We start from the raw sequence: 24,715 nt of genomic DNA on the forward strand, positions 1-24,715 counted from the left end.
CGCAGGCAGGTTGTTCATTACAAAACATAAAATACGTTCCTGGTGTAAGGAACTCACTTTAAGGAGAAACTCTTCAGTACAAAACACAATGTCATTCTTAACCAGTGGTGTTTTGTCAATAGCAACAAGACGAATCGGAGTCTCCAACCTAACTGTCCCTAACTTACACCTGGCCACCAAGTCAGAGTCAATAAAGTTCAATGATGAACCGCAATCCACGAAGGCAGAAGTGGATGTGGAGACACTCCCACAACAAAGTTCCACTTGAAATGACATTTTAGAAAATGCAGAAAAGGGTACCTGAGAGCCTGGGTGACCTCCACGATAATCACCCGGGCTCAGTCGCTTGTTGGTTAGTGGCCGGGAGGGGCAATCCTTTTTCCAATATCCAGACTCGCCACTGTGAACACAGCATTTTCTCACGTGCCGTTGTCTCCTTTCTTCCTCCTTAAGGTTGATGGTTCCCATCTCCGTGATTTTCAATGAAGAACTGGCTCCCCTTCCTTGGGAGAATAATGATGTCTCGGTTTGTATCACTCCCCTTGCCCGTAACCTGCGATCTATTCGGATGGCCAGGGCATCAGGGCTTCCTCCAGGGCATCAGGTGGGGGGTGGAGAGCCAAGGCGTCTTTCAGATGCTCAGACAGGCCTCTACGGAACAACCCCCGGAGGTGGGCGTCTTTCCAGCAGACCTCAGCAGCCCAGCGTCTGAACTCTGAGCAAAACCACTCGGCTGAGTGCTTCACCTGGCAAACATTCATCAGCCTGTCCTCAGCCATACGTATCCGATCAGGCTCATCATAAATATGCCCCAGGGCCTCAAAAAATGCATCCACAGTCATACGCTCAGGGGCCGTGGTAGGAAGGGAGAAAGCCCAAGCTTGGGGGGCTCCCCTTAACAGAGACATAATGACCCCCACTCTCTGACTTTCATCCCCAGAAGAGTGTGGTCGTAAGGAAAAAAAAAGCTTACAGCCCTCCTTGAAAACTCAGAAGTCATTTTTATCTCCAGAAAAGGTATCTGGTAACTTCACTGGAGACTCAGGGGAAATTAATGTAACATCCCGAGCCCCCAATGAAAGAACCCCCTGCACAGTGTCGGCGATCAGCTGCTGAGACTGAGCCAGGACTCTGTTCTCCAAAGAGTTTCTGAGACATCTGCTTCAGATGCTTAACCTGTTCAGAAAGAGTGTGCATAGGATCCATCACACACACAGGTGAATGGGAGCAGAGAAGAAAAAAAAAAAAAATGGTATGGGTCAGTTATAATGTCAGAGACACTGCACTGCACTTGCTCATAGAGCCAGTGCGCGTGTCCTGAGTACAGAAGCAGTGCTAAAAGATACCTGTGGAGAAGGGCAACAGAGGTGACCATGCGTGCTTCAAGCTAATAGTGTCAGGGTCCAGTCAGCGCTGGAAGGTAAAGAGGCATAGGACCTGCGGACACTGAAACTGAATAATCTGGCACGGGACCTATGGTCATGTGACTGCAAGGGGGCGGGGCTTAGCGTCCTGTTTTCAGATAGGACAGGACACCATACAACAACTCAGAGTCAGGCAAAACAGAGGTCACAGCAGTACAGGCAAACGAGGTACAGGAGGGACAAACAGACGGGTAGTCAGACAAAGCCAAAGGTCATACACAAGAGGGCGACGTGGTACCAAGGGGACAAGCAGAGAGAAGTCGGGTCACAAGCAGAGAGTCATACACGAGAGGTAGCGCAGTACAAGAGGGTCAGGCAGAACTCGTAACAGGGACAGAACCAGATCCCAACCGAACAAGCAAGCAAGATATCAGGCACAAGGCACACTTATACAAGAGGTCACTTAACTCAGCCGAGGGCAGGAGTATAACTGACACCGGACCCAGGTCCAGTGAGCACTAAATAGCCTCCTTCTCTGCCAGAGAGAGGCAGCACAATTAACCCATAGTCTAACCAGGACGGGTCAAAGCGAAATCCCGTCCTGGATCAAGACACTCTCACTAAGATTAAAGGCTCCATTGAATTTGCATGTAATGGATTTTCAGTGGGTGCAGAGCTCCTGGACAGTTATATTGCGCGGCTATGTTAACATCTGCATTGGGCTTTTCATTTTTTTTTTACATGATAGAAAAAGAAAACAAAGTTAATTTCCGGGACAGATCTGTCACATAACTTACATCAACAATGCCCAACATATTCTATTGACTACAACAGGGTCTGTTGAGTTTATGTCATGGTGTCCCTAATACTAGACTATTAGAGTTGAGCGAAACGGGTCGGTCAATTTCAAAAGTCGCCGACTTTTGGCAAAGTCGGGTTTCATGAAACGAAACCCGACCCTAGGATGAGGTCGGCCACGAGGTCGGCGACTTACGCGCCAAAGTCGCGTTTCAAAAGTTTGTTTTACGCTCTTTTTCAGCCAATCAGGATCCACGGACACTGTGGGCAACGTGATGACATAGGCACGGGTCACCACCATCTTTCAGAAGGGCATGCAAGTGATTGGCTTGCTTTGGTGGGCGTCACAGGGGGTATAAAGGGGCGTGCACGCCGACCGCCATCTTACTTCTGCCGATCTTAGCATAGGGAGAGGTTGCTGCTGATTCTGTAGGGAGAGCGTTAGGCAGGGAAGAAGAAAAAAAAACTGCTTCTGCTGCTAGCGATTGTGCCTGTACAACACACCAGTCACTGTGTGTGCAGTGCAAGGGGAGGCTATATTGTGGTGTATCAGTGGTGTTGGTTGTTGGGCTGCCTTCTAAGGCTTCCTGACAGCTGCATTGCTGTTTACCCACTGCTCTGCAAACTGCTTTTTTAAAAGCAATCCCATTTTTTTTTTTTTGTCCCGCTGAGGTACTGAGCTGCAAACTGCTTTTTTAAAAGCAATCCCAATTTTTTTTTTTGTCCTGCTGAGGTACTGAGCGTGCATTTTTTCACACCATACAGCGGTGTACGCTCCACACACAGTACCGTGTAACGGCTGTTATCACAGCCACAGTGAAGCTATCTGTGTCACTCTGAGAATAAGTCGAGGACATGTTCCGTTCTTACAGACCTGCACTCTAGGGAGATTCCTACTCTGCCCAATTCTACATACACCTTGTAGTTTGTGATACACTAGCCAATTTCTGCCTGTGACATAGCGCTGTGATATTCAGTGGGCCTCACACAATCCAAAAGTGTCCAGTGTCCACAAGTGTCTGCAGAAATTCAAAATCTCCCTTATCCTCTAGTCACTTTGGTCACAGCTGTGCCATTGAGCCTGTGACATAGCGCTCAGATATTCAGTGGGCCTCACACAATTAAAAAGTGTCCAGTGTCCACAAGTGTCTGCAGAAATTCAAAATCTCACTTATCCTCTAGTCACTTTGGTCACAGCTGTGCCATCGAGCCTGTGACATAGCGCTCAGATATTCAGTGGGCCTCACACAATCCAAAAGTGTCCAGTGTCCACAAGTGTCTGCAGAAATTCAAAATCTCACTTATCCTCTAGTCACTTTGGTCACAGCTGTGCCATCGAGCCTGTGACATAGCGCTCAGATATTCAGTGGGCCTCACACAATCCAAAAGTGTCCAGTGTCCACAAGTGTCTGCAGAAATTCAAAATCTCACTTATCCTCTAGTCACTTTGGTCACAGCTGTGCCATCGAGCCTGTGACATAGCGCTCAGATATTCAGTGGGCCTCACACAATCCAAAAGTGTCCAGTGTCCACAAGTGTCTGCAGAAATTCAAAATCTCACTTATCCTCTAGTCACTTTGGTCACAGCTGTGCCATCGAGCCTGTGACATAGCGCTCAGATATTCAGTGGGCCTCACACAATCCAAAAGTGTCCAGTGTCTGCAGAAATTCAAAATCTCACTTATCCTCTAGTCACTTTGGTCACAGCTGTGCCATCGAGACTGTGACATAGCGCTCAGATATTCAGTGGGCCTCACACAATCCAAAAGTGTCCAGTGTCCAGTAGTGTGAGCAGAAATTCAAAATCTCCCCTGTCCTATAGACACCTTGTACCTTGTTTTACATTACTATATAGTTTGTTGGATTTTGTCTACATTTCTACCAAAAATGAGGAAGGCTGGTGGAAGAGGCCGTGGAATTGGGCGGGGGTTGGCAGCTGGTAATGATGGTGTTGGTGGTGGATCTGATGGTAGTGGCAAGAGCAAAATAGGACCGAATGCAGGAGGTGTTGAGCCTGCGTCATCGTCTGGCTCCATAAGGCTTCGAAGGCTTAGTTTTCTAGGAGTTGGCAAACCGCTTTTAAAGCCAGAGCATCAGGAAAAAGTTTTGTCTTACATTGCTGACTCAGCCTCCAGCTCTATGGCCTCCTCTTCTTCAGCTGTAAAAAGTAAAAGCACTGAGTCGTCATTGGAGGCTCATGTTCATGAACCACACCTTTCCTTGTGTCCTTCACCCCAACCAAGATTGAAGGATGACGCAGGCCATACTACTGATTACTCCATGGAGCTGTTTTCACATACCATGCCTGGATTATCAAGTCAAATGGTGAATTACCCAGGCCAAGATGAATCTGACATGGAGTGCACTGATGCACAGCCGCTGATGGATGATTCTGCTGGTACATTCACTCAGAGCACTACATTGTCCTCGCAGTGTACAGAGCCAGATTCTGACCCTGATGAGACTCAGGTGCCCCTTCCCGCACACTATACCACCATACACGGTGACACAGAGGAAGGTGCACATGACATTGAAGAGGAGGTGATGGATGACCCAGTTGTTGACCCAGATTGGCATCCATTGGGGGAAGAGGGTGCTGCTTCCAATAGCTCAGATGAGGAGCATCCGCAGCAGACATCGACATCGCAACAGCTGTTATCTGGCAGGCCCGGAGCACTCCAAAGACAGGTTCCAAAAATCAAAAGAGTTGCTGGACAGCTTGTCCAGAGGGTCAAAAGATCACAGCGTGCTAGGCCGCAAAATGTCTGCCAAGGTAGGAAGAGTTGCAGTGTGGCACTTTTTTGAACAAAATCCTCATGATCAGGCCAAGGTTATCTGTAAGAAGTGCGCAAAGACCTTTAGCCGAGGGAAAAATCTGAAAAATTTGAATACCAGTTGCATGCTTAGACATTTAACCACCATGCACTTGCAAGCGTGGACACAACACCAAATCTCAAGTGCCACATGTGCAACTGATCACAACGAAGGTAGTCAGCAACGCTACATTGTTTCCCCCACTGTAAGCCCACCGGTTAGCACAGCAGCAAATGTTGAGGTGTCGTTGCAAGGCCACAGCAGTCAGGGAATCCCACTGTTATATCAACGAAAGACTGATTCTAGGCCATCAGAAAGAACACCAACTCCATCACCATCATCAACCCTCTCTCAGTCCGCCCTGTCCACCGCTACTTCCACCATATGCAGCTCTCAAGTCCAGCTCACCCTCCCAGACACTATGAGTAGGTCAAGAAAGTACTCAGTCTCTCATCCGCGTACACTGGGTTTGAACGCCCACATTGCCAAACTAATCTTGTTTGAGATGATGCCCTTTCGGTTGGTGGAAAGCGCAGCTTTCCGGGAACTCATGGCCTATGCAGTACCACGCTATGACCTACCCAGTCGCCACTTCTTCTCTCGCAAAGCCATCCCAGCCCTCCACCATCATGTGAAAGACCGCATTGTCCATGCACTCAAGCAGTCAGTGAGCGGAAAGGTGCACCTCACAACTGATGCATGGTCCAGTCGGCATGGCCAGGGCCGTTACGTGTCCATCACTGCGCACTGGGTTAATGTGGTGGATGCAGGGTCCACAGGGGACAGCGGTGGTGGGACAGTGCTGCCTAGCCCACGGTATAGGAAACAGTTGGCTGTAGGTGTTCGACCCCAATTGCACCGCCGGACCAATGGGGGCACAGCAGCAGCCATATCAGGCCGCCCTCCCTTAGTGGAGGCGCCTGACCGTGGTTGTTTCCTTCTGCGCCTCAGGCCCTGTGTACTCCGCTGGAATCCGGCTCTCTGCCTAATCTCTGTGCTTGCTTCCAGCCCTGTTCCAGTCCTGTCTCCGTGCCTGTTCCAGTCCTGTCTCCGTGCCTGTTCCAGTCCTGTGTCCGTGCCTGCTCCAGCCCTGTCTCCGTGCCTGTTCCAGCCCTGTGTCCGTGCCAGCTCCAGTCCTGTGTCCGTGCCAGCTCCAGTCCTGTTTCCGTGCCTGTTCCAGTCCTGTCTCCGTGCCTGTTCCAGTCCTGTGTCCGTGCCTGTTCCAGTCCTGTGTCCGTGCCAGCTCCAGTCCTGTGTCCATGCCTGTTCCAGTCCTGTGTCCGTGCCTGCTCCAGTCCTGTGTCCGTGCCAGCTCCAGTCCTGTCTCCGTGCCTGCTCCAGTCCTGTCTCCGTGCCTGTTCCAGTCCTGTGTCCGTGCCTGTTCCAGTCCTGTGTCCGTGCCAGCTCCAGTCCTGTGTCCGTGCCTGTTCCAGTCCTGTGTCCGTGCCTGCTCCAGTCCGGTATCCGTGCCTGTTCAAGTCCTGGGTCTGTTCCTGCTCACGCCCTGTGAACCATTCCGAGCCGCCCCTCTTGGTTCCGGCTGCCGTGGCATTCGAGTCTCTGGTCTTGCGCCTAACGATCCCTGTATAGGGGTCGGTCACACCTGGTTGCTCGTCCGGGGCCCCTCGGTGCCACGGTCCAGAGGGTCCACTCCAGGGTATTCCTCCTTTTAGTCTGCGGCGCTAACACATATATTTTGAATGTGTACGCTATCCATACATGTTATCTGGGGATACAGTACCCTTTCTAACCTTTGTGCAATCACGTGCAATCCATACTGGGACTAACACCGTCTGAGCCTGCCTCCTGATGTATAGACATATATTTTGAATGTGTACGCTATCCATACATGTTATCTGGGGATACGGTACCCTTTCTAACCTTTGTGCAATCACGTGCAATCCATACTGGGCCTAACACCGTCTGAGCCTGCCTCCTGATGTATAGACTTATATTTTGAATGTGTACACTATCCATACATGTTATCTGGGGATACGGTACCCTTTCTAACCTTTGTGCAATCACGTGCAATCCATACTGGGCCTAACACCGTCTGAGCCTGCCTCCTGATGTATAGACATATATTTTGAATGTGTACGCTATCCATACATGTTATCTAGGGATACGGTACCCTTTCTCACCTTTGTGCAATCACGTGTAATCCATACTGGGCGTGAGAACGGCTGGCGAGCTGTTAAGCAAGCTACAGCACCTGTGGTTTGCACACGTAAGTTTTTCATTTTTTCAGGAATGACGGTTAGGCCTAATTCCGGAACTGAGGTTGACCTGCACTTACTGGGAAATCATTGTTCGCGGGTAATAATTGTAATCAGTGATCCCCATCACTAACGTTGTTCAGCGGGTTATCTGCACCTGTAAGCGACAAACGCTGGCCTTTTCAGTGTAGCGCACATGCAGCCACGGACATGTAAGGGCATGACACACCAGTTATTGGCCAATCTCATGTGCTAGAGCCTCACGTGTCCCTCTAGTAAGCCGGACTCGGACCGCGGGGCATGACGGAGTCTCGTTCGTTAACGGAATTAAGCTTGCAATGTGTGCATCTGTTCTGTAGCTGGCATGGTTGAGGTTTCCCAGGTGGAGTCGAATTTAACCGTAGGCTCCACTCCTGGTGGTGCCCTTCTGGACATTCCTTTAAGGTTCAGCTTTGCAACCATACTGCCCACGTAAAACAAACACTTTGCCTTCATGAACGCTGTTTGGACGGTCATGACTCGTGGGAATAACGCCGCCCAATCAGTTAACCTGCTAGAGAGATCGTTCGTTGCTCCCAAGCATGATATCACACTCCCTAGGAAGAAGGTAATGCCACTGTGGCGACCGTACTCCTGGGGGCGACACAAGTGCACTGATGCCCAGCCACTGCTCGATGAATCTGCTGGTACATTGACCCAGACCACTACATTCCCCTCGCACGCTACACGGCCTGAATCTGACCCTGATGAAACTCAGGTTACCCTTCCCATATACAGTTCCATCTTACACAGTGACAAAGAGGAAGCTGCAGATGAAAGTGCAGGTTCGGCCCACCCGCCATCAGACACACCACCGTACTATCAGGGGCCCTGTGCCAGTGCCGTCGCCAACGAGTGGGCCCCCCCTGCTTGCTCAGGATCACAGCACTTGCAAAGTTGAAATACTGTGCAGTGAGATGGAAGATGGGGACGACGAGGAGTCCAGACAAGTACAGGGATTCCCTAGCGAGGAGACTTATTTGATTGTTTTCAATGTTGGGACAGCAATTTTTGGGGAGCACTATACTCTGGAGAATGATAGATGGGGCCCACCATACACTGGAACATTCCAAAGGTGGACATCAGACACTGGAGCAGCATTTACAGGGCCCATTATACACTAGAGCATTAGAAATGGGGCCCATTATGTTTGGAGCATTATTTGGGCCCATAAGACAGTGGAGCTTCATCCATGGGGACCAACATATACTGTAGCATTATGTGGAGCTCATCATATACTGTTTCAAACATTATATGGGACCAATGATTCTGTATGGAGAAATAGATGGGCCTCGTCATGAGATGTAAAAAGTGAAGTATTTTTCATTGTACTATACCGCTATTTCTCTGCTGTATCGGAGCATGATGAGTTGTGGTATGTGTTAAAGGGGCGCTCTTTCGCCCAGGGCACATGAAAACCTGGAGCCAGCCCTCCCCCCCCCACAACTGTAGCCAAATAACCCCCATTTTTCAGTGCGTAACTTGTATTATGAAGTTAATTAAGGTTGACAAGCTTAAGTAAGAAGAATTGATGCTTTTGGCATTCAAATGGGCACTGTTGGTGTATTTCCTGTCCTCCTCTCACTGACGACTTTTATTCCCCATTGACTTACATTGGGTTTCGTGTTTCGGGACGACCCCGACTTTTCCCTATAATCGGACGATCTTGCTCGACCCGACTTTTGGAAAAGTCGGGTTTCACGAAACGAAACGCGACTCTAAAAAACCAAAAGTCGCTCAACTCTATAGACTATATTTTGTAACATTTTTAATAGAATCCAAAATAGATAATGTATAAATGCGAACAATGTCAGGGTAGGAGGACATTTCTCTCTTTCAAGCTATATTACAAAGTTATTGCTTAAAATCATTGATTTAAAGGTGTTGCATTGCTAAATCACTTCTCACAGACATGAGTCAGGGAAGTCAAGGAGTCCAAAGTCAAGAGCCAGGGGGGTAGGGATATCATCAACAGAAGGATGCGGCAAAGACACAGTCAGGTCACAGTCCGGTGTCAAAATTCCAAGGTCAGAGTGACCCAAGGCAAAATGGGTAATACAAATGGGTAGTCAAAAGGCAAATCCAAGGTCTGTCAACAATGATCAGAATGTTAGAGTTCATAGCACAGAGAAAACACACCACTGAGCTGAAAGCTATGACTGACAAAGATCTTGGACTGACAGCTTAACTGAATAGCTAGGTAATCATCTAAAACAGGGAACACTTGAGGGAAGCTCAGCACCTCCCAATCTCAGATTGGGCGGCTTAGCTATCTGTCAAAATAACGACGGCTCAACACGCCCCTGCACTAAATTGAATGACTGAGTTGTCACTCACCAAACTGACAGCTCAGCATAATCCTGATTCCATAGGGCAGCAAAACTGTCACTCACTGCGTCCAAGACACACTGAGTGGAGGAACCATGACAGATGTATACTCTCAAGTTTAGAAATTATCTTATGGATAAAGGATAGCTTCATGATTGCTGGAGATCCGATCCTTTGGACTGATCCCTAGAATGGCTGTTCCATTTATGCTCATGCAAGTGCCAATGGCCAGCTAGGCGCTGTGCTTGATTATCTCAGACACGTCCATTAAAAGTTACACGATCACCCACCAATCCATTCACACAGGGTTTTTCAGACCCAGTTCTAGAGCTCAGTGGGGGTTCCAGTGTTCAGACCCCCATCAATTGGAAGTTATCCCCTCTTCATGGAAAAACCTCCAAACTTAAGAATACTCCTTATAAGGAGAAAAAATGAAAATTATATTTTATTGATTTTATACACCACTATTTTACCAAATTGTAGCTGTTATTTTGATACCTTGTCAGCAACAAGTGTGATAATTTGTTCCTAAGTAAATTCTTTTTCAGGATCTCACCCTTGTTTCCATGAAACGTATTAAAATACAGCAAAATAAAAAAAACATTAAGTTGTTTTACTCAGCCACAAATTATCTAGATGTGAACAGAATATAGTAAAAAAAAAAATCACAACTGCAAACTGTGAACATGGTTTATAAGAGCTGGTACGCCAGAAATAAAAATACGGTACTTCCTGTCCGCAGTAAATAACACTCCCCCCATATTCTTAGCAGTTAACTATTGATGAGCGAGTGTGCTCGTTACTCGAGTTTTCCGAGCATGCCCGGGTGTCCTCCGAATATCTTGGGCGTGCTCGGAGATTTAGTTTCTGTCGCCGCAGCTGCATCACTTGCGGCTGCTAGCCAGCCTGAATACATGTGGGGAATGCCTGTTAGGGAATCCCCACATGTATTCAGGCTGTCTAGCAGCTGCAAGTCATGCAGCTGCGGAGACACAAACATGGTCTACGAGCACACCCAAGATACTCGGAGGACACCCGAGCATGCTCGGAAAACTCGAGTAAGGAGCACATTCGCTCATCACTACAGTTAACCTCTCGTTCCATCAAAATCCTGAGTGGTCTTATCTAACTTTTTTAAAAGTTTTAAAAATAGTTACTAGAGTTGAGCGAAACGGGTCAGTCAATTTCAAAAGTCGCCGACTTTTGGCAAAGTCGGGTTTCATGAAACGAAACCCGACCCTAGGATGAGGTCGGCCACGAGGTCGGCGACTTACGCGCCAAAGTCGCGTTTCAAAAGTTTGTTTTGCGCTCTTTTTCAGCCAATCAGGATCCACGGACACTGTGGGCAACGTGATGACATAGGCACGGGTCACCACCATCTTTCAGAAGGGCATGCAAGTGATTGGCTTGCTTTGGTGGGCGTCACAGGGGGTATAAAAGGGCGTGCACGCCGACCGCCATCTTACTTCTGCCGATCTTAGCATAGGGAGAGGTTGCTGCTGATTCTGTAGGGAGAGCGTTAGGCAGGGAAGAAGAAAAAAAAACTGCTTCTGCTGCTAGCGATTGTGCCTGTACAACACACCAGTCACTGTGTGTGCAGTGCAAGGGGAGGCTATATTGTGGTGTATCAGTGGTGTTGGTTGTTGGGCTGCCTTCTAAGGCTTCCTGACAGCTGCATTGCTGTTTACCCACTGCTCTGCAAACTGCTTTTTTAAAAGCAATCCCAATTTTTTTTTTTTGTCCTGCTGAGGTACTGAGCTGCAAACTGCTTTTTTAAAAGCAATCCCAATTTTTTTTTTTGTCCTGCTGAGGTACTGAGCGTGCATTTTTTCACACCATACAGCGGTGTACGCTCCTCACACAGTACCGTGTAACGGCTGTTATCACAGCCACAGTGAAGCTATCTGTGTTACTCTGTGAGAATAAGTCGAGGACATGTTCCGTTCTTACAGACCTGCACTCTAGGGAGATTCCTACTCTGCCCAATTCTACATACACCTTGTAGTTTGTGATACACTAGCCAATTTCTGCCTGTGACATAGCGCTGTGATATTCAGTGGACCTCACACAATCCAAAAGTGTCCAGTGTCCACAAGTGTCTGCAGAAATTCAAAATCTCCCTTATCCTCTAGTCACTTTGGTCACAGCTGTGCCATCGAGCCTGTGACATAGCGCTCAGATATTCAGTGGGCCTCACACAATCCAAAAGTGTCCAGTGTCCACAAGTGTCTGCAGAAATTCAAAATCTCACTTATCCTCTAGTCACTTTGGTCACAGCTGTGCCATCGAGCCTGTGACATAGCGCTCAGATATTCAGTGGGCCTCACACAATCCAAAAGTGTCCAGTGTCCACAAGTGTCTGCAGAAATTCAAAATCTCACTTATCCTCTAGTCACTTTGGTCACAGCTGTGCCATCGAGCCTGTGACATAGCGCTCAGATATTCAGTGGGCCTCACACAATCCAAAAGTGTCCAGTGTCCACAAGTGTCTGCAGAAATTCAAAATCTCACTTATCCTCTAGTCACTTTGGTCACAGCTGTGCCATCGAGCCTGTGACATAGCGCTCAGATATTTAGTGGGCTTCACACAATCCAAAAGTGTCGAGTGTCCACAAGTGTCTGCAGAAATTCAAAATCTCACTTATCCTCTAGTCACTTTGGTCACAGCTGTGCCATCAAGCCTGTGACATAGCGCTCAGATATTCAGTGGGCCTCACACAATCCAAAAGTGTCCAGTGTCTGCAGAAATTCAAAATCTCACTTATCCTCTAGTCACTTTGGTCACAGCTGTGCCATCGAGCCTGTGACATAGCGCTCAGATATTCAGTGGGCCTCACACAATCCAAAAGTGTCCAGTGTCCACAAGTGTCTGCAGAAATTCAAAATCTCACTTATCCTCTAGTCACTTTGGTCACAGCTGTGCCATCGAGCCTGTGACATAGCGCTCAGATATTCAGTGGGCCTCACACAATTCAAAAGTGTCCAGTGTCCACAAGTGTCTGCAGAAATTCAAAATCTCACTTATCCTCTAGTCACTTTGGTCACAGCTGTGCCATCGAGCCTGTGACATAGCGCTCAGATATTCAGTGGGCCTCACATAGTCCAAAAGTGTCCAGTGTCCACTAGTGTGAGCAGAAATTCAAAATCTCACTTATCCTCTAGTCACTTTGGTCACAGCTGTGCCATCGAGCCTGTGACATAGCGCTCAGATATTCAGTGGACCTCACACAATGCAAAAGTGTCCAGTGTCCACTAGTGTGTGCAGAAATTCAAAATCTCACTTATCCTCTAGTCACTTTGGTCACAGCTGTGCCATCGAGCCTGTGACATAGCGCTCAGATATTCAGTGGGCCTCACACAATCCAAAAGTGTCCAGTGTCCACAAGTGTCTGCAGAAATTCAAAATCTCACTTATCCTCTAGTCACTTTGGTCACAGCTGTGCCATCGAGCTTGTGACATAGCGCTCAGATATTCAGTGGGCCTCACACAATCCAAAAGTGTCCAGTGTGTGCAGAAATTCAAAATCTCACTTATCCTCTAGTCACTTTGGTCACAGCTGTGCCATCGAGCCTGTGACATAGCGCTCAGATATTCAGTGGGCCTCACACAATCCAAAAGTGTCCAGTGTCCACAAGTGTCTGCAGAAATTCAAAATCTCACTTATCCTCTAGTCACTTTGGTCACAGCTGTGCCATCGAGCCTGTGACATAGCGCTCAGATATTCAGTGGGCCTCACACAATCCAAAAGTGTCCAGTGTCTGCAGAAATTCAAAATCTCACTTATCCTCTAGTCACTTTGGTCACAGCTGTGCCATCGAGCCTGTGACATAGCGCTCAGATATTCAGTGGGCTTCACACAATCCAAAAGTGTCCAGTGTCCACAAGTGTCTGCAGAAATTCAAAATCTCACTTATCCTCTAGTCACTTTGGTCACAGCTGTGCCATCGAGCCTGTGACATAGCGCTCAGATATTCAGTGGGCCTCACACAATCCAAAAGTGTCCAGTGCCTGCAGAAATTCAAAATCTCACTTATCCTCTAGTCACTTTGGTCACAGCTGTGCCATCGAGCCTGTGACATAGCGCTCAGATATTCAGTGGGCCTCACACAATCCAAAAGTGTCCAGTGTCCACAAGTGTCTGCAGAAATTCAAAATCTCACTTATCCTCTAGTCACTTTGGTCACAGCTGTGCCATCGAGCCTGTGACATAGCGCTCAGATATTCAGTGGGCCTCACACAATCCAAAAGTGTCCAGTGTCTGCAGAAATTCAAAATCTCACTTATCCTCTAGTCACTTTGGTCACAGCTGTGCCATCGAGCCTGTGACATAGCGCTCAGATATTCAGTGGGCCTCACACAATCCAAAAGTGTCCAGTGTCCACAAGTGTCTGCAGAAATTCAAAATCTCACTTATCCTCTAGTCACTTTGGTCACAGCTGTGCCATCGAGCCTGTGACATAGCGCTCAGATATTCAGTGGGCCTCACACAATCCAAAAGTGTCCAGTGTCTGCAGAAATTCAAAATCTCACTTATCCTCTAGTCACTTTGGTCACAGCTGTGCCATCGAGCCTGTGACATAGTGCTCAGATATTCAGTGGGCCTCACACAATCCAAAAGTGTCCAGTGTCCAGTAGTGTGAGCAGAAATTCAAAATCTCCCCTGTCCTATAGACACCTTGTACCTTGTTTTACATTACTACATAGTTTGTTGGATTTTGTCTACATTTCTACCAAAAATGAGGAAGGCTGGTGGAAGAGGCCGTGGAATTGGGCGGGGGTTGGCAGCTGGTAATGATGGTGTTGGTGGTGGATCTGATGGTAGTGGCAAGAGCAAAATAGGACCGAATGCAGGAGGTGTTGAGCCTGCGTCATCGTCTGGCTCCATAAGGCTTCGAAGGCTTAGTTTTCTAGGAGTTGGCAAACCGCTTTTAAAGCCAGAGCATCAGGAAAAAGTTTTGTCTTACATTGCTGACTCAGCCTCCAGCTCTATCGCCTCCTCTTCTTCAGTTGTAAAAAGTAAAAGCACTGAGTCGTCATTGGAGGCTCATGTTCATGAACCACACCTTTCCATGTGTCCTTCACCCCAACCAAGATTGAAGGATGACGCAGGCCATACTACTGATTACTCCATGGAGCTGTTTTCACATACCATGCCTGGATTATCAAGTCAAATGGTGAATTACCCAGGCCAAGATGAATCTGACATGGAGTGCACTGATGCACAGCCGCTGATGGATGATTCTGCTGGTACATTCACTCAGAGCACTACATTGTCCTCGCAGTGTACAGAGCCAGATTCTGACCTTGATGAGACTCAGGTGCCCCTTCCCGCACACTATACCACCATACACGGTGACACAGAGGAAGGTGCACATGACATTGAAGAGGAGGTGATGGATGACCCAGTTGTTGACCCAGATTGGCATCCATTGGGGGAAGAGGGTGCTGCTTCCAATAGCTCAGATGAGGAGCATCCACAGCAAACATCGACATCACAACAGCTGTTATCTGGCAGTCCCGGAGCACTCCAAAGACAGGTTCCAAAAATCAAAAGAGTTGCTGGACAGCTTGTCCAGAGGGTCAAAAGATCACAGCGTGCTAGGCCGCAAAATGTCTGCCAAAGTAGGAAGAGTGCAGTGTGGCACTTTTTTGAACAAAATCCTCATGATCAGGCCAAGGTTATCTGTAAGAAGTGCGCAAAGACCTTTAGCCGAGGGAAAAATCTGAAAAATTTGAATACCAGTTGCATGCTTAGACATTTAACCACCATGCACTTGCAAGCATGGACACAACACCAAACCTCAAGTGCCACATGTGCAACTGATCACAACGAAGGTAGTCAGCAACGCTACATTGTTTCCCCCACTGTAAGCCCACCGGTTAGCACAGCAGCAAATGTTGAGGTGTCGTTGCAAGGCCACAGCAGTCAGGGAATCCCACTGTTATATCAACGAAAGACTGATTCTAGGCCATCAGAAAGAACACCAACTCCATCACCATCATCAACCCTCTCTCAGTCCACCCTGTCCACCGCTACTTCCACCATATGCAGCTCTCAAGTCCAGCTCACCCTCCCAGACACTATGAGTAGGTCAAGAAAGTACTCAGTCTCTCATCCGCGTACACTGGGTTTGAACGCCCACATTGCCAAACTAATCTCGTTTGAGATGATGCCCTTTCGGTTGGTGGAAAGCGCAGCTTTCCGGGAACTCATGGCCTATGCAGTACCACGCTATGACCTACCAAGTCGCCACTTCTTCTCTCGCAAAGCCATCCCAGCCCTCCACCATCATGTGAAAGACCGCATTGTCCATGCACTCAAGCAGTCAGTGAGCGGAAAGGTGCACCTCACAACTGATGCATGGTCCAGTCGGCATGGCCAGGGCTGTTACGTGTCCATCACTGCGCACTGGGTTAATGTGGTGGATGCAGGGTCCACAGGGGACAGCGGTGGGACAGTGCTGCCTAGCCCACGGTATAGGAAACAGTTGGCTGTAGGCGTTCGACCCTCCTCCTCCTCCTCCTCCAGAAGCGAAAGCTCGTCCACAGAGCGCAGTCGTACGAGCACTCCATCTGCAGCTGCCACTGTTGCACACGAGGTGTCCCCCTATCGAGCAGCTAGTGGAAAGCGTCAGCAGGCTGTGTTGCAGATGATGTGTTTGGGCGACAGACACACTGCCGAGGTGCTGGCCGAGTACTTGAAGAGACAAACTGAGTCATGGCTGGGCAGTGTACATCTTGAGGCAGGCAAGGTAGTTAGTGATAACGGCCGTAATTTTGTGGCAGCCATAGCCCTTTCAAAACTCAGCCACATACCTTGCTTGACTCACACCTTGAACCTGGTGGTGCAGTGCTTCCTCAAAAATTATCCGGAGTTAACAGCCCTGCTCCAGAAGGTGCGAAGACTGTGCGCGCACATCCGCCGGTCGCCTGTACACTCCGTTCGTATGAAGAAGCTGCAGCGATTGCTCCACCTTCCCAACCACCGCCTCATTATCGACATTGCACTGATTTTTCAAGTACCGCTCACACAACTGGTAATACTGCATCGATGGAAAGTGACAGGAGACAGCAGTTGTCAACTATGGTTACAAACTACTTTTCCTCCCATATCGATGTTCTCCCACACAGGTCATTCCCCTTTGACTATTGGGCCGCTAAACTGGACACCTGGCCTGAATTGGCACAATATGCCTTACAGGAGCTCGCTTGCCCAGCTGCAAGTGTGCTATCGGAAAGAGTCTTCAGTGCAGCTGGATCAATCCTGACAGAAAAAAGGACCCGTCTGTCAACCCAAAATGTGGATGATCTAACCTTCATTAAAATGAACCATGCATGGGTTTCCAAGGATTTTGTCCCACCTTCCCCTGATGACACATAGGGTGACAGAAAAATGGCTTGCTTTGGTCCACCTCTTCCTGGGACTTGACCTATTTCGCCTTTTGCATCAGCTGAATGTCCAACATCAACATATGCCACTTTCAAAAACTCCCTAACTGTGCTGCCTCCCCCCCCATGGCCGGGGTCACCACCTAGCGCACGACACCGTGCGAGTGCCGTTGCCCTGGACAGGTGGGTAGGCCGACTCTTGGGCGCGGGCACTGGCACAGGGTCCCTCATAGTGCAATCAAGTGTCTCTGACGGTGGTGATGCACACCCGCCGTCAGACACACCGCCGTACTATGAGGGGCCCAGTGCCAGTACCGACGCCCATGAGTGGGCCCCCCTTGCTTGGGCAGGGCCCCAGCATTTGCAATCTTTACCTCTCCCTGCTCCTCCGCTGTGTAGTCTGGGTCGTCAAATCCATACTGTGCCTGACACCATTTGAGCCTGCCTCCTGATGTATAGACATATATTTTGAATGTGTACGCTATCCATACATGTTATCTGGGGATACGGTACCCTTTCTAACCTTTGTGCAATCACGTGCAATCCATACTGGGCCTAACACCGTCTGAGCCTGCCTCCTGATGTATAGCAGAGGCGTATCTAGGCTTTCTGGCACCCGGGGCAAGAATTCGGTTCGGCGCCCCCCCCCCAAGTACATATGCGACTTGCACACTTACCTATGTACCCACGAGCTGCTCCTCCTAATGCTCTCAATGTTCAGTAAAAAACTGAGAGAAGCAGGAAGAGAAGCTCGTTATCACAGGACCATAACTATGAAAATCTCATATGAGTGAAGTGTCCGTGTGATGACTACTGGAACCTGCAGAGCTGAATCCTGACATTGCAGTTTCTGAATTCTCACAACGAATGCACTGCACACTTTTAGGATTCTCCCTTGCTGATGTACCGTCATGTCAGCACAAGTATGTGATTTATATACTTCTGGCCACATTCCGACTAGACGTGCCCGGCCTCGCTCCGTTCATTTTCATTGAGTGAGGCCACACATGTCTAGTCAGCATGTGACCGCATGTATGTAAATTACCGGCACGAGAGAATCCTAACAGCGTTCAGTGGGCACTGTGAGAATTCAGACGTCTGCAGTCACCTAGAATGACTGCAGACTCAGCACAAACCTGGACAACCCCTGTAATGTTCCTAACAAATAAAAACATGAGAATTAGTCAGTATCACAAATAACATTTACATCCAGGTACCTTATAGATGACGTCGTCTCTGCAGTCAGTCACCTTTTCTTCTAGACCCCATGATGAGTTTTCTCATCCACATCTCGTCTCTGCAGACTTCCATCTTCTCCGGTCTTCTGCAGCAAATCTCCACACGATGCCCTTAAAGATAGAAGAGTCATTATAATGCCCCTAAATAAAAATATCTGCAATATACTGTCACCTCACACTATTCCCCTCTAGCATCCCACCTGTTCACCATACTGTCTCCTCATATATTTACCCCCTCACTCTCTATACTGTCTGCTCACACATACCCCGACTCCCCATACTGTGTCTGCACACATACATTAACCCATTCGCTCCCCATACTGTCTGCACCAATCCCCCATACTGTTTCCTCATACATACTCTTTATTTTGTGTCCTCAAATCTCCCCACACATTAAATCCCCCCATCCCCATTCCAAATCCCCCCCACACATTAAATAACCCCCATCCCCACTCCAAATCCCCCCACACATTAACCCAATCCCCACTCATTAACCCCCATCAGCACTCCAAATACCCCCACACATTAACCCCAACCCCACTCATTAACGTCCCCATACATTAACCCCCATCCCCATTCATTAACCCCCGCACACATTAACCCAATCCCCACTCATTAACCCCATCACCACTCCAAATCCCCCCACACATTAAATAACCATCTGCACTCCAAATACCCCCATACATTAACCCCCATCCCCACTCATTAACACCCCCACACATTAATCCCCATCCATTAACCCCCGCACACATTAACCCAATCCCCACTCATTAACCCCCATCACATTAAATAACCCCCATCTCCACTCCAAATCCCCCCACACATTAACACCATGGCATCCCCACTCATTAACCCCCACACACATTAACCCCCATCCCCACTCATTAACCCCCATCCCCACTCATTAACGCCCCCACACATTAATCCCCATCCCCATTCATTAACCCGCGCACACATTAACCCAATCCCCACTCATTAACCCCCATCACATTAAATAACCCCCATCTCCACTCCAAATCCCCCCACACATTAACACCATGGCATCCCCACTCATTAACCCCCACACACATTAACCCCCATCCCCACTCATTAACTCCCATCCCCACTCTAAATACCCCCACACATTAACCGCCATCCCCTCTACAAATCCCCCCCATCTCCACTCATTAATTCCCCCTCATCTCCCATCTTCGGTGGTTCTTCAGCTCCACAGAGGAGCACACTTACCACCAGCGTTTGCTTTGGGCGCCGGGGAGTGATGTCAGCAGCGTGATCACATGACCTGATCACGCTGCTGACGTCGCTCTGGCCCGGCGGTCAGAGCTTCATTTGTACTGGCGTCTGTATAGACGCCAGTACAATTGCTCCCTGGGAGCCGGCACGGCCTCCTTCTCTGCGCCGGCTGTCAGCTTGACAGCTGACACAGAGAAGCGTCGACTCTCAGGCGGGGGGCGGCAGAACGCAGCCGCCAGGGAGGACACTGCGGACCGCTGCATTAGGCGGCCCGACTGCGCCCCCCTGCTGGCTGCGCCCGGGGCAACTGCCCCGGCTGCCCCCCCCTAGATACCCGACTGATGTATAGACATACACTCACTGGCCACTTTATTAGGTACACCTGTCCAACTGTGTGTTAAGACTTAATTTCTAATCAGCCAATCACATGGCGGCAACTCAGTGCATTTAGGCATGCAGACATGGTCAAGACAATCTCCTGCAGTTCAAACCGAGCATCAGTATGGGGAAGAAAGGTGATTTGAGTGCCTTTGAACGTGGCATGATTGTTGGTGCCAGAAGGGCTGGTCTGAGTATTTCAGAAACTGCTGATCTTCTGGGATTTTCACGCACAACCATCTCTAGGGTTTACAGAGAATGGTCAGAAAAAGAAAAAAAATCCAGTGAGCGGCAGTTCTGTGGCCGGAAATGCCTTGTTGATGCCAGAGGTCAGAGGAGAATGGGCAGACTGGTTCGAGCTGATAGAAAGGCAACAGTGACTCAAATTGCCACCCGTTACAACCAAGGTAGGCAGAAGAGCATCTCTGAACGCACAGTGCGTCGAACTTTGAGGCAGATGGGCTACAGCAGCAGAAGACCACACTGGGTACCACTCCTCTCAGCTAAGAACAGGAAACTGAGGCTACAATTTGCACAAGCTCATCGAAATTGGACAGTAGAAGATTGGAAAAACTTTGCCTGGTCTGATGAGTCTCGATTTCTGCTGCGACATTCGGATGGTAGGGTCAGAATTTGGCGTAAACAACATGAAAGCATGGATCCATCCTGCCTTGTATCAACGGTTCAGGCTGGTGGTGGTGGTGTCATGGTGTGGGGAATTTTTTTCTTGGCACTCTTTGGGCCCCTTGGTACCAATTGAGCATCGTTGCAACGCCACAGCCTACCTGAGTATTGTTGCTGACCATGTCCATCCCTTTATGACCACAATGTACCCAACATCTGATGGCTACTTTCAGCAGGATAATGCGCCATGTCATAAAGCTCGAATCATCTCAGATTGGTTTCTTGAACATGACAATGAGTTCACTGTACTCAAATGGCCTCCTCAGTCACCAGATCTCAATCCAATAGAGCATCTTTGGGATGTGGTGGAACGGGAGATTCGCATCAGGGATGTGCAGCCGACAAATCTGCGCCAACTGTGTGATGCCATCATGTCAATATGGTCCAAAATCTCTGAGGAATGCTTCCAGCACCTTGTTGAATCTCTGCCACGAAGAATTGAGGCAGTTTTGAAGGCAAAAGGGGGTCCAACCCCTTACTAGCATGGTGTACCTAATAAAGTGGCCAGTGAGTGTATATTTTGAATGTGTACGCTATCCATACATGTTATCTGGGGATACGGTACCCTTTCTAACCTTTGTGCAATCACGTGCAATCCATACTGGGCCTAACACCGTCTGAGCCTGCCTCCTGATGTATAGACATATATTTTGAATGTGTACGCTATCCATACATGTTATCTGGGGATACGGTACCCTTTCTCACCTTTGTGCAATCACGTGTAATGTGTAATCCATACTGGGCGTGAGAACGGCTGGCGAGCTGTTAAGCAAGCTACAGCACCTGTGGTTTGCACACGTAAGTTTTTCATTTTTTCAGGAATGACGGTTAGGCCTAATTCCGGAACTGCGGTTGACCTGCACTTACTGGGAAATCATTGTTCGCGGGTAATAATTGTAATCAGTGATCCCCATCACTAACGTTGTTCAGCGGGTTATCTGCACCTGTAAGCGACTAACGCTGGCCTTTTCAGTGTAGCGCACATGCAGCCACGGACATGTAAGGGCATGACACACCAGTTATTGGCCAATCTCATGTGCTAGAGCCTCACGTGTCCCTCTAGTAAGCCGGACTCGGACCGCGGGGCATGACGGAGTCTCGTTCGTTAACGGAATTAAGCTTGCAATGTGTGCATCTGTTCTGTAGCTGGCATGGTTGAGGTTTCCCAGGTGGAGTCGAATTTAACCGTAGGCTCCACTCCTGGTGGTGCCCTTCTGGATATTCCTTTAAGGTTCAGCTTTGCAACCATACTGCCCACGTAAAACAAACACTTTGCCTTCATGAACGCTGTTTGGAGGGTCATGACTCGTGGGAATAACGCCGCCCAATCAGTTAACCTGCTAGAGAGATCGTTCGTTGCTCCCAAGCATGACATCACACTCCCTAGGAAGAAGGTAATGCCACTGTGGCGACTGTACTCCTGGGGGCGACACAAGTGCACTGATGCCCAGCCACTGCTCGATGAATCTGCTGGTACATTGACCCAGACCACTACATTCCCCTCGCACGCTACACGGCCTGAATCTGACCCTGATGAAACTCAGGTTACCCTTCCCATATACAGTTTCATCTTACACGGTGACAAAGAGGAAGCTGCAGATGAAAGTGCAGGTTCGGCCCACCCGCCATCAGACACACCACCGTACTATCAGGGGCCCTGTGCCAGTGCCGTCGCCAACGAGTGGGCCCCCCCTGCTTGCTCAGGATCACAGCACTTGCAAAGTTGAAATACTGTGCAGTGAGATGGAAGATGGGGACGACGAGGAGTCCAGACAAGTACAGGGATTCCCTAGCGAGGAGACTTATTTGATTGTTTTCAATGTTGGGACAGCAATTTTTGGGGAGCACTATACTCTGGAGAATGATAGATGGGGCCCACCATACACTGGAACATTCCAAAGGTGGACATCAGACACTGGAGCAGCATTTACAGGGCCCATTATACACTAGAGCATTAGAAATGGGGCCCCTTATGTTTGGAGCATTATTTGGGCCCATAAGACAGTGGAGCTTCATCCATGGGGACCAACATATACTGTAGCATTATGTGGAGCTCATCATATACTGTTTCAAACATTATATGGGACCAATGATTCTGTATGGAGAAATAGATGGGCCTCGTCATGAGATGTAAAAAGTGAAGTATTTTTCATTGTACTATACCGCTATTTCCCTGCCGTATCGGAGCATGATGAGTTGTGGTATGTGTTAAAGGGGCGCTCTTTCGCCCAGGGCACATGAAAACCTGGAGCCAGCCCTCCCCCCCACAACTGTAGCCAAATAACCCCCATTTTTCAGTGCGTAACTTGTATTATGAAGTTAATTAAGGTTGACAAGCTTAAGTAAGAAGAATTGATGCTTTTGGCATTCAAATGGGCACTGTTGGTGTATTTCCTGTCCTCCTCTCACTGCCGACTTTTATTCCCCATTGACTTACATTGGGTTTCGTGTTTCGGGACGACCCCGACTTTTCCCTATAATCGGACGATCTTGCTCGACCCGACTTTTGGAAAAGTCGGGTTTCACGAAACGAAACGCGACCCTAAAAAACCAAAAGTCGCTCAACTCTAATAGTTACTATTTAAAAAATAAATTATATTTACAATTTCTTTCCCATGCAGTGCTCTTCCTGTGCTACTCCACGGTCTTTCCGGTTGACACATGACCACTGCAGCAAATTGGTAGCCTCTCTGGTCATGTGACATACTACTGCCATCATGGCTCCTATCATTGAGCAGTGATGCCAATAGCATGGCACATGAATGCTGCAGGCAATTACATACTGACCTATTGTGAACTAAAAAAGAGCATCGCGCTTGAGCTGTGAAGACATGCATATTTTTTTTGTACAAAAACCTCTTTTAAATATTTAAAGGCACTTCAGAAATGAAAATTGTCTCAACTACTGTGTAACATAGTACTAACATAACCCATATGCATATCACATATTAGTCTGTGATTTGTATTACCTGCTAAGAATGACTTTTTGATAAAGCAGCAGAGGCCATTCATAAAACCATGGTATCCTGGTTTCAAACCACTCCTGGCAGCGGAAAACTGGTGAAATGCAGGAAACAGCTGTCATGTAACTGGATGAGCCACATTCTCCCAAATAAGAAAGCAGCAGTCCAGACCCAAGTCCTTCACTGACAGCATAGAGCATGGAACTCGGGTGCCTAAAACAAACATAATTTACAGCTTCTTTGAGATCTCCAGGTTCCCCAAAATCCTGTAGTCGAAGTGTTGTCAGGGGACAATCATTTTGTCCTCGTCGGTTAAATATGACTGGATAGTAACCTTTTCCTAATGCCAGCAGACAAAAATGCTGAACATTTCTAGTTAACTTTCCAAAAGGGTTTGGAATTACCAGGAGTAATGGTGGATTATCCGTGATGTTTGTGCCCCTTCTTGTTTTTAGACTTTGTCTTGGTCCCACCACCCAGTCCAAAGCAATGATCCCGCCATCTGTGAGCTGTAGATTTTCTCTGGCTAGCTCCAAAGGATTATCCGGTGGAAGGAAGTTTTGAATAAGAGTCTGAAGGTTCGACCACTGACTCCACCACCAATGTGTTGGCTCCAGCACTAAGCGCTGAATATCTTTAAGCAGCCAACGAGCAAGAGCTGATTGCTTGCAAATAAGCTGGTGTCCTTCTGCAAAAGGTACCCAAGAGTCTCTAAAATCATCTCCAAAGCGATCATCTTCTTCGGTTTCTCCAGTGTGTTCTTGTTTCTGCTTTGTACACCAAATCTTGACCTTGAAAACAGAACCTATAAGAATACTTATCCGGGACCAGATCACCCACCACACACTTTGCATCGAAAACATGACTATGACTCCTTTGGTGATGTTTCTGAGCTGCCTCTTCCTGATTAGTTGTCCTTGAACCTTTCATCAACACAAACATTTTTCTACTGCTTCTACTTAGCTAATGTTCTATTTATTCAAGTCCTGGACTCCTGACTTTGAGGTTTTGTAAAGGTTGAGCTATTCTTTTACAAAAGTGTTTGAACAGTGATTCATGTTTGTGTTTAAGTGAAGCCTGCAGCTACAGTGCATCCTCCTTTGTGCCAATGATCTGCTGGACTGTGACCTACTAGGACTACTAAAGGACAGGAAAATACAATTTTATTTGAACCGGAAATTCTATACGAAGTTCATTTATCATATGTGTAATAATATGGCATTAAATGTAATATCAAAAGGAAACAGTCGTGAAATCAGTTCTCGAGTGC

General features: G+C 48.1%; 1 protein-coding gene across 1 annotated transcript; it reads right to left on the minus strand.

Moving 5' to 3' along the window:
- Window positions 1-17,983: 17,983 nt before the first annotated feature.
- LOC141080335 (protein ABHD15-like) lies at window positions 17,984-24,339 on the minus strand. Its single transcript, XM_073565470.1, has 2 exons — window positions 23,452-24,339; window positions 17,984-18,298 (listed from the first exon to the last, which is right to left on the minus strand). Exons 1-2 carry the CDS (start codon window positions 24,306-24,308, stop codon window positions 18,208-18,210), a joined length of 948 nt encoding a protein of 315 aa, XP_073421571.1. The 5' UTR covers window positions 24,309-24,339; the 3' UTR covers window positions 17,984-18,207.
- Window positions 24,340-24,715: the final 376 nt, after the last annotated feature.

This window comes from Dendrobates tinctorius, unplaced genomic scaffold (assembly GCF_039654945.1).
Source record: "Dendrobates tinctorius isolate UK_male_01 unplaced genomic scaffold, ASM3965494v1 ptg000016l, whole genome shotgun sequence".
In the NCBI taxonomy this organism is placed as follows: domain Eukaryota; kingdom Metazoa; phylum Chordata; class Amphibia; order Anura; family Dendrobatidae; genus Dendrobates; species Dendrobates tinctorius.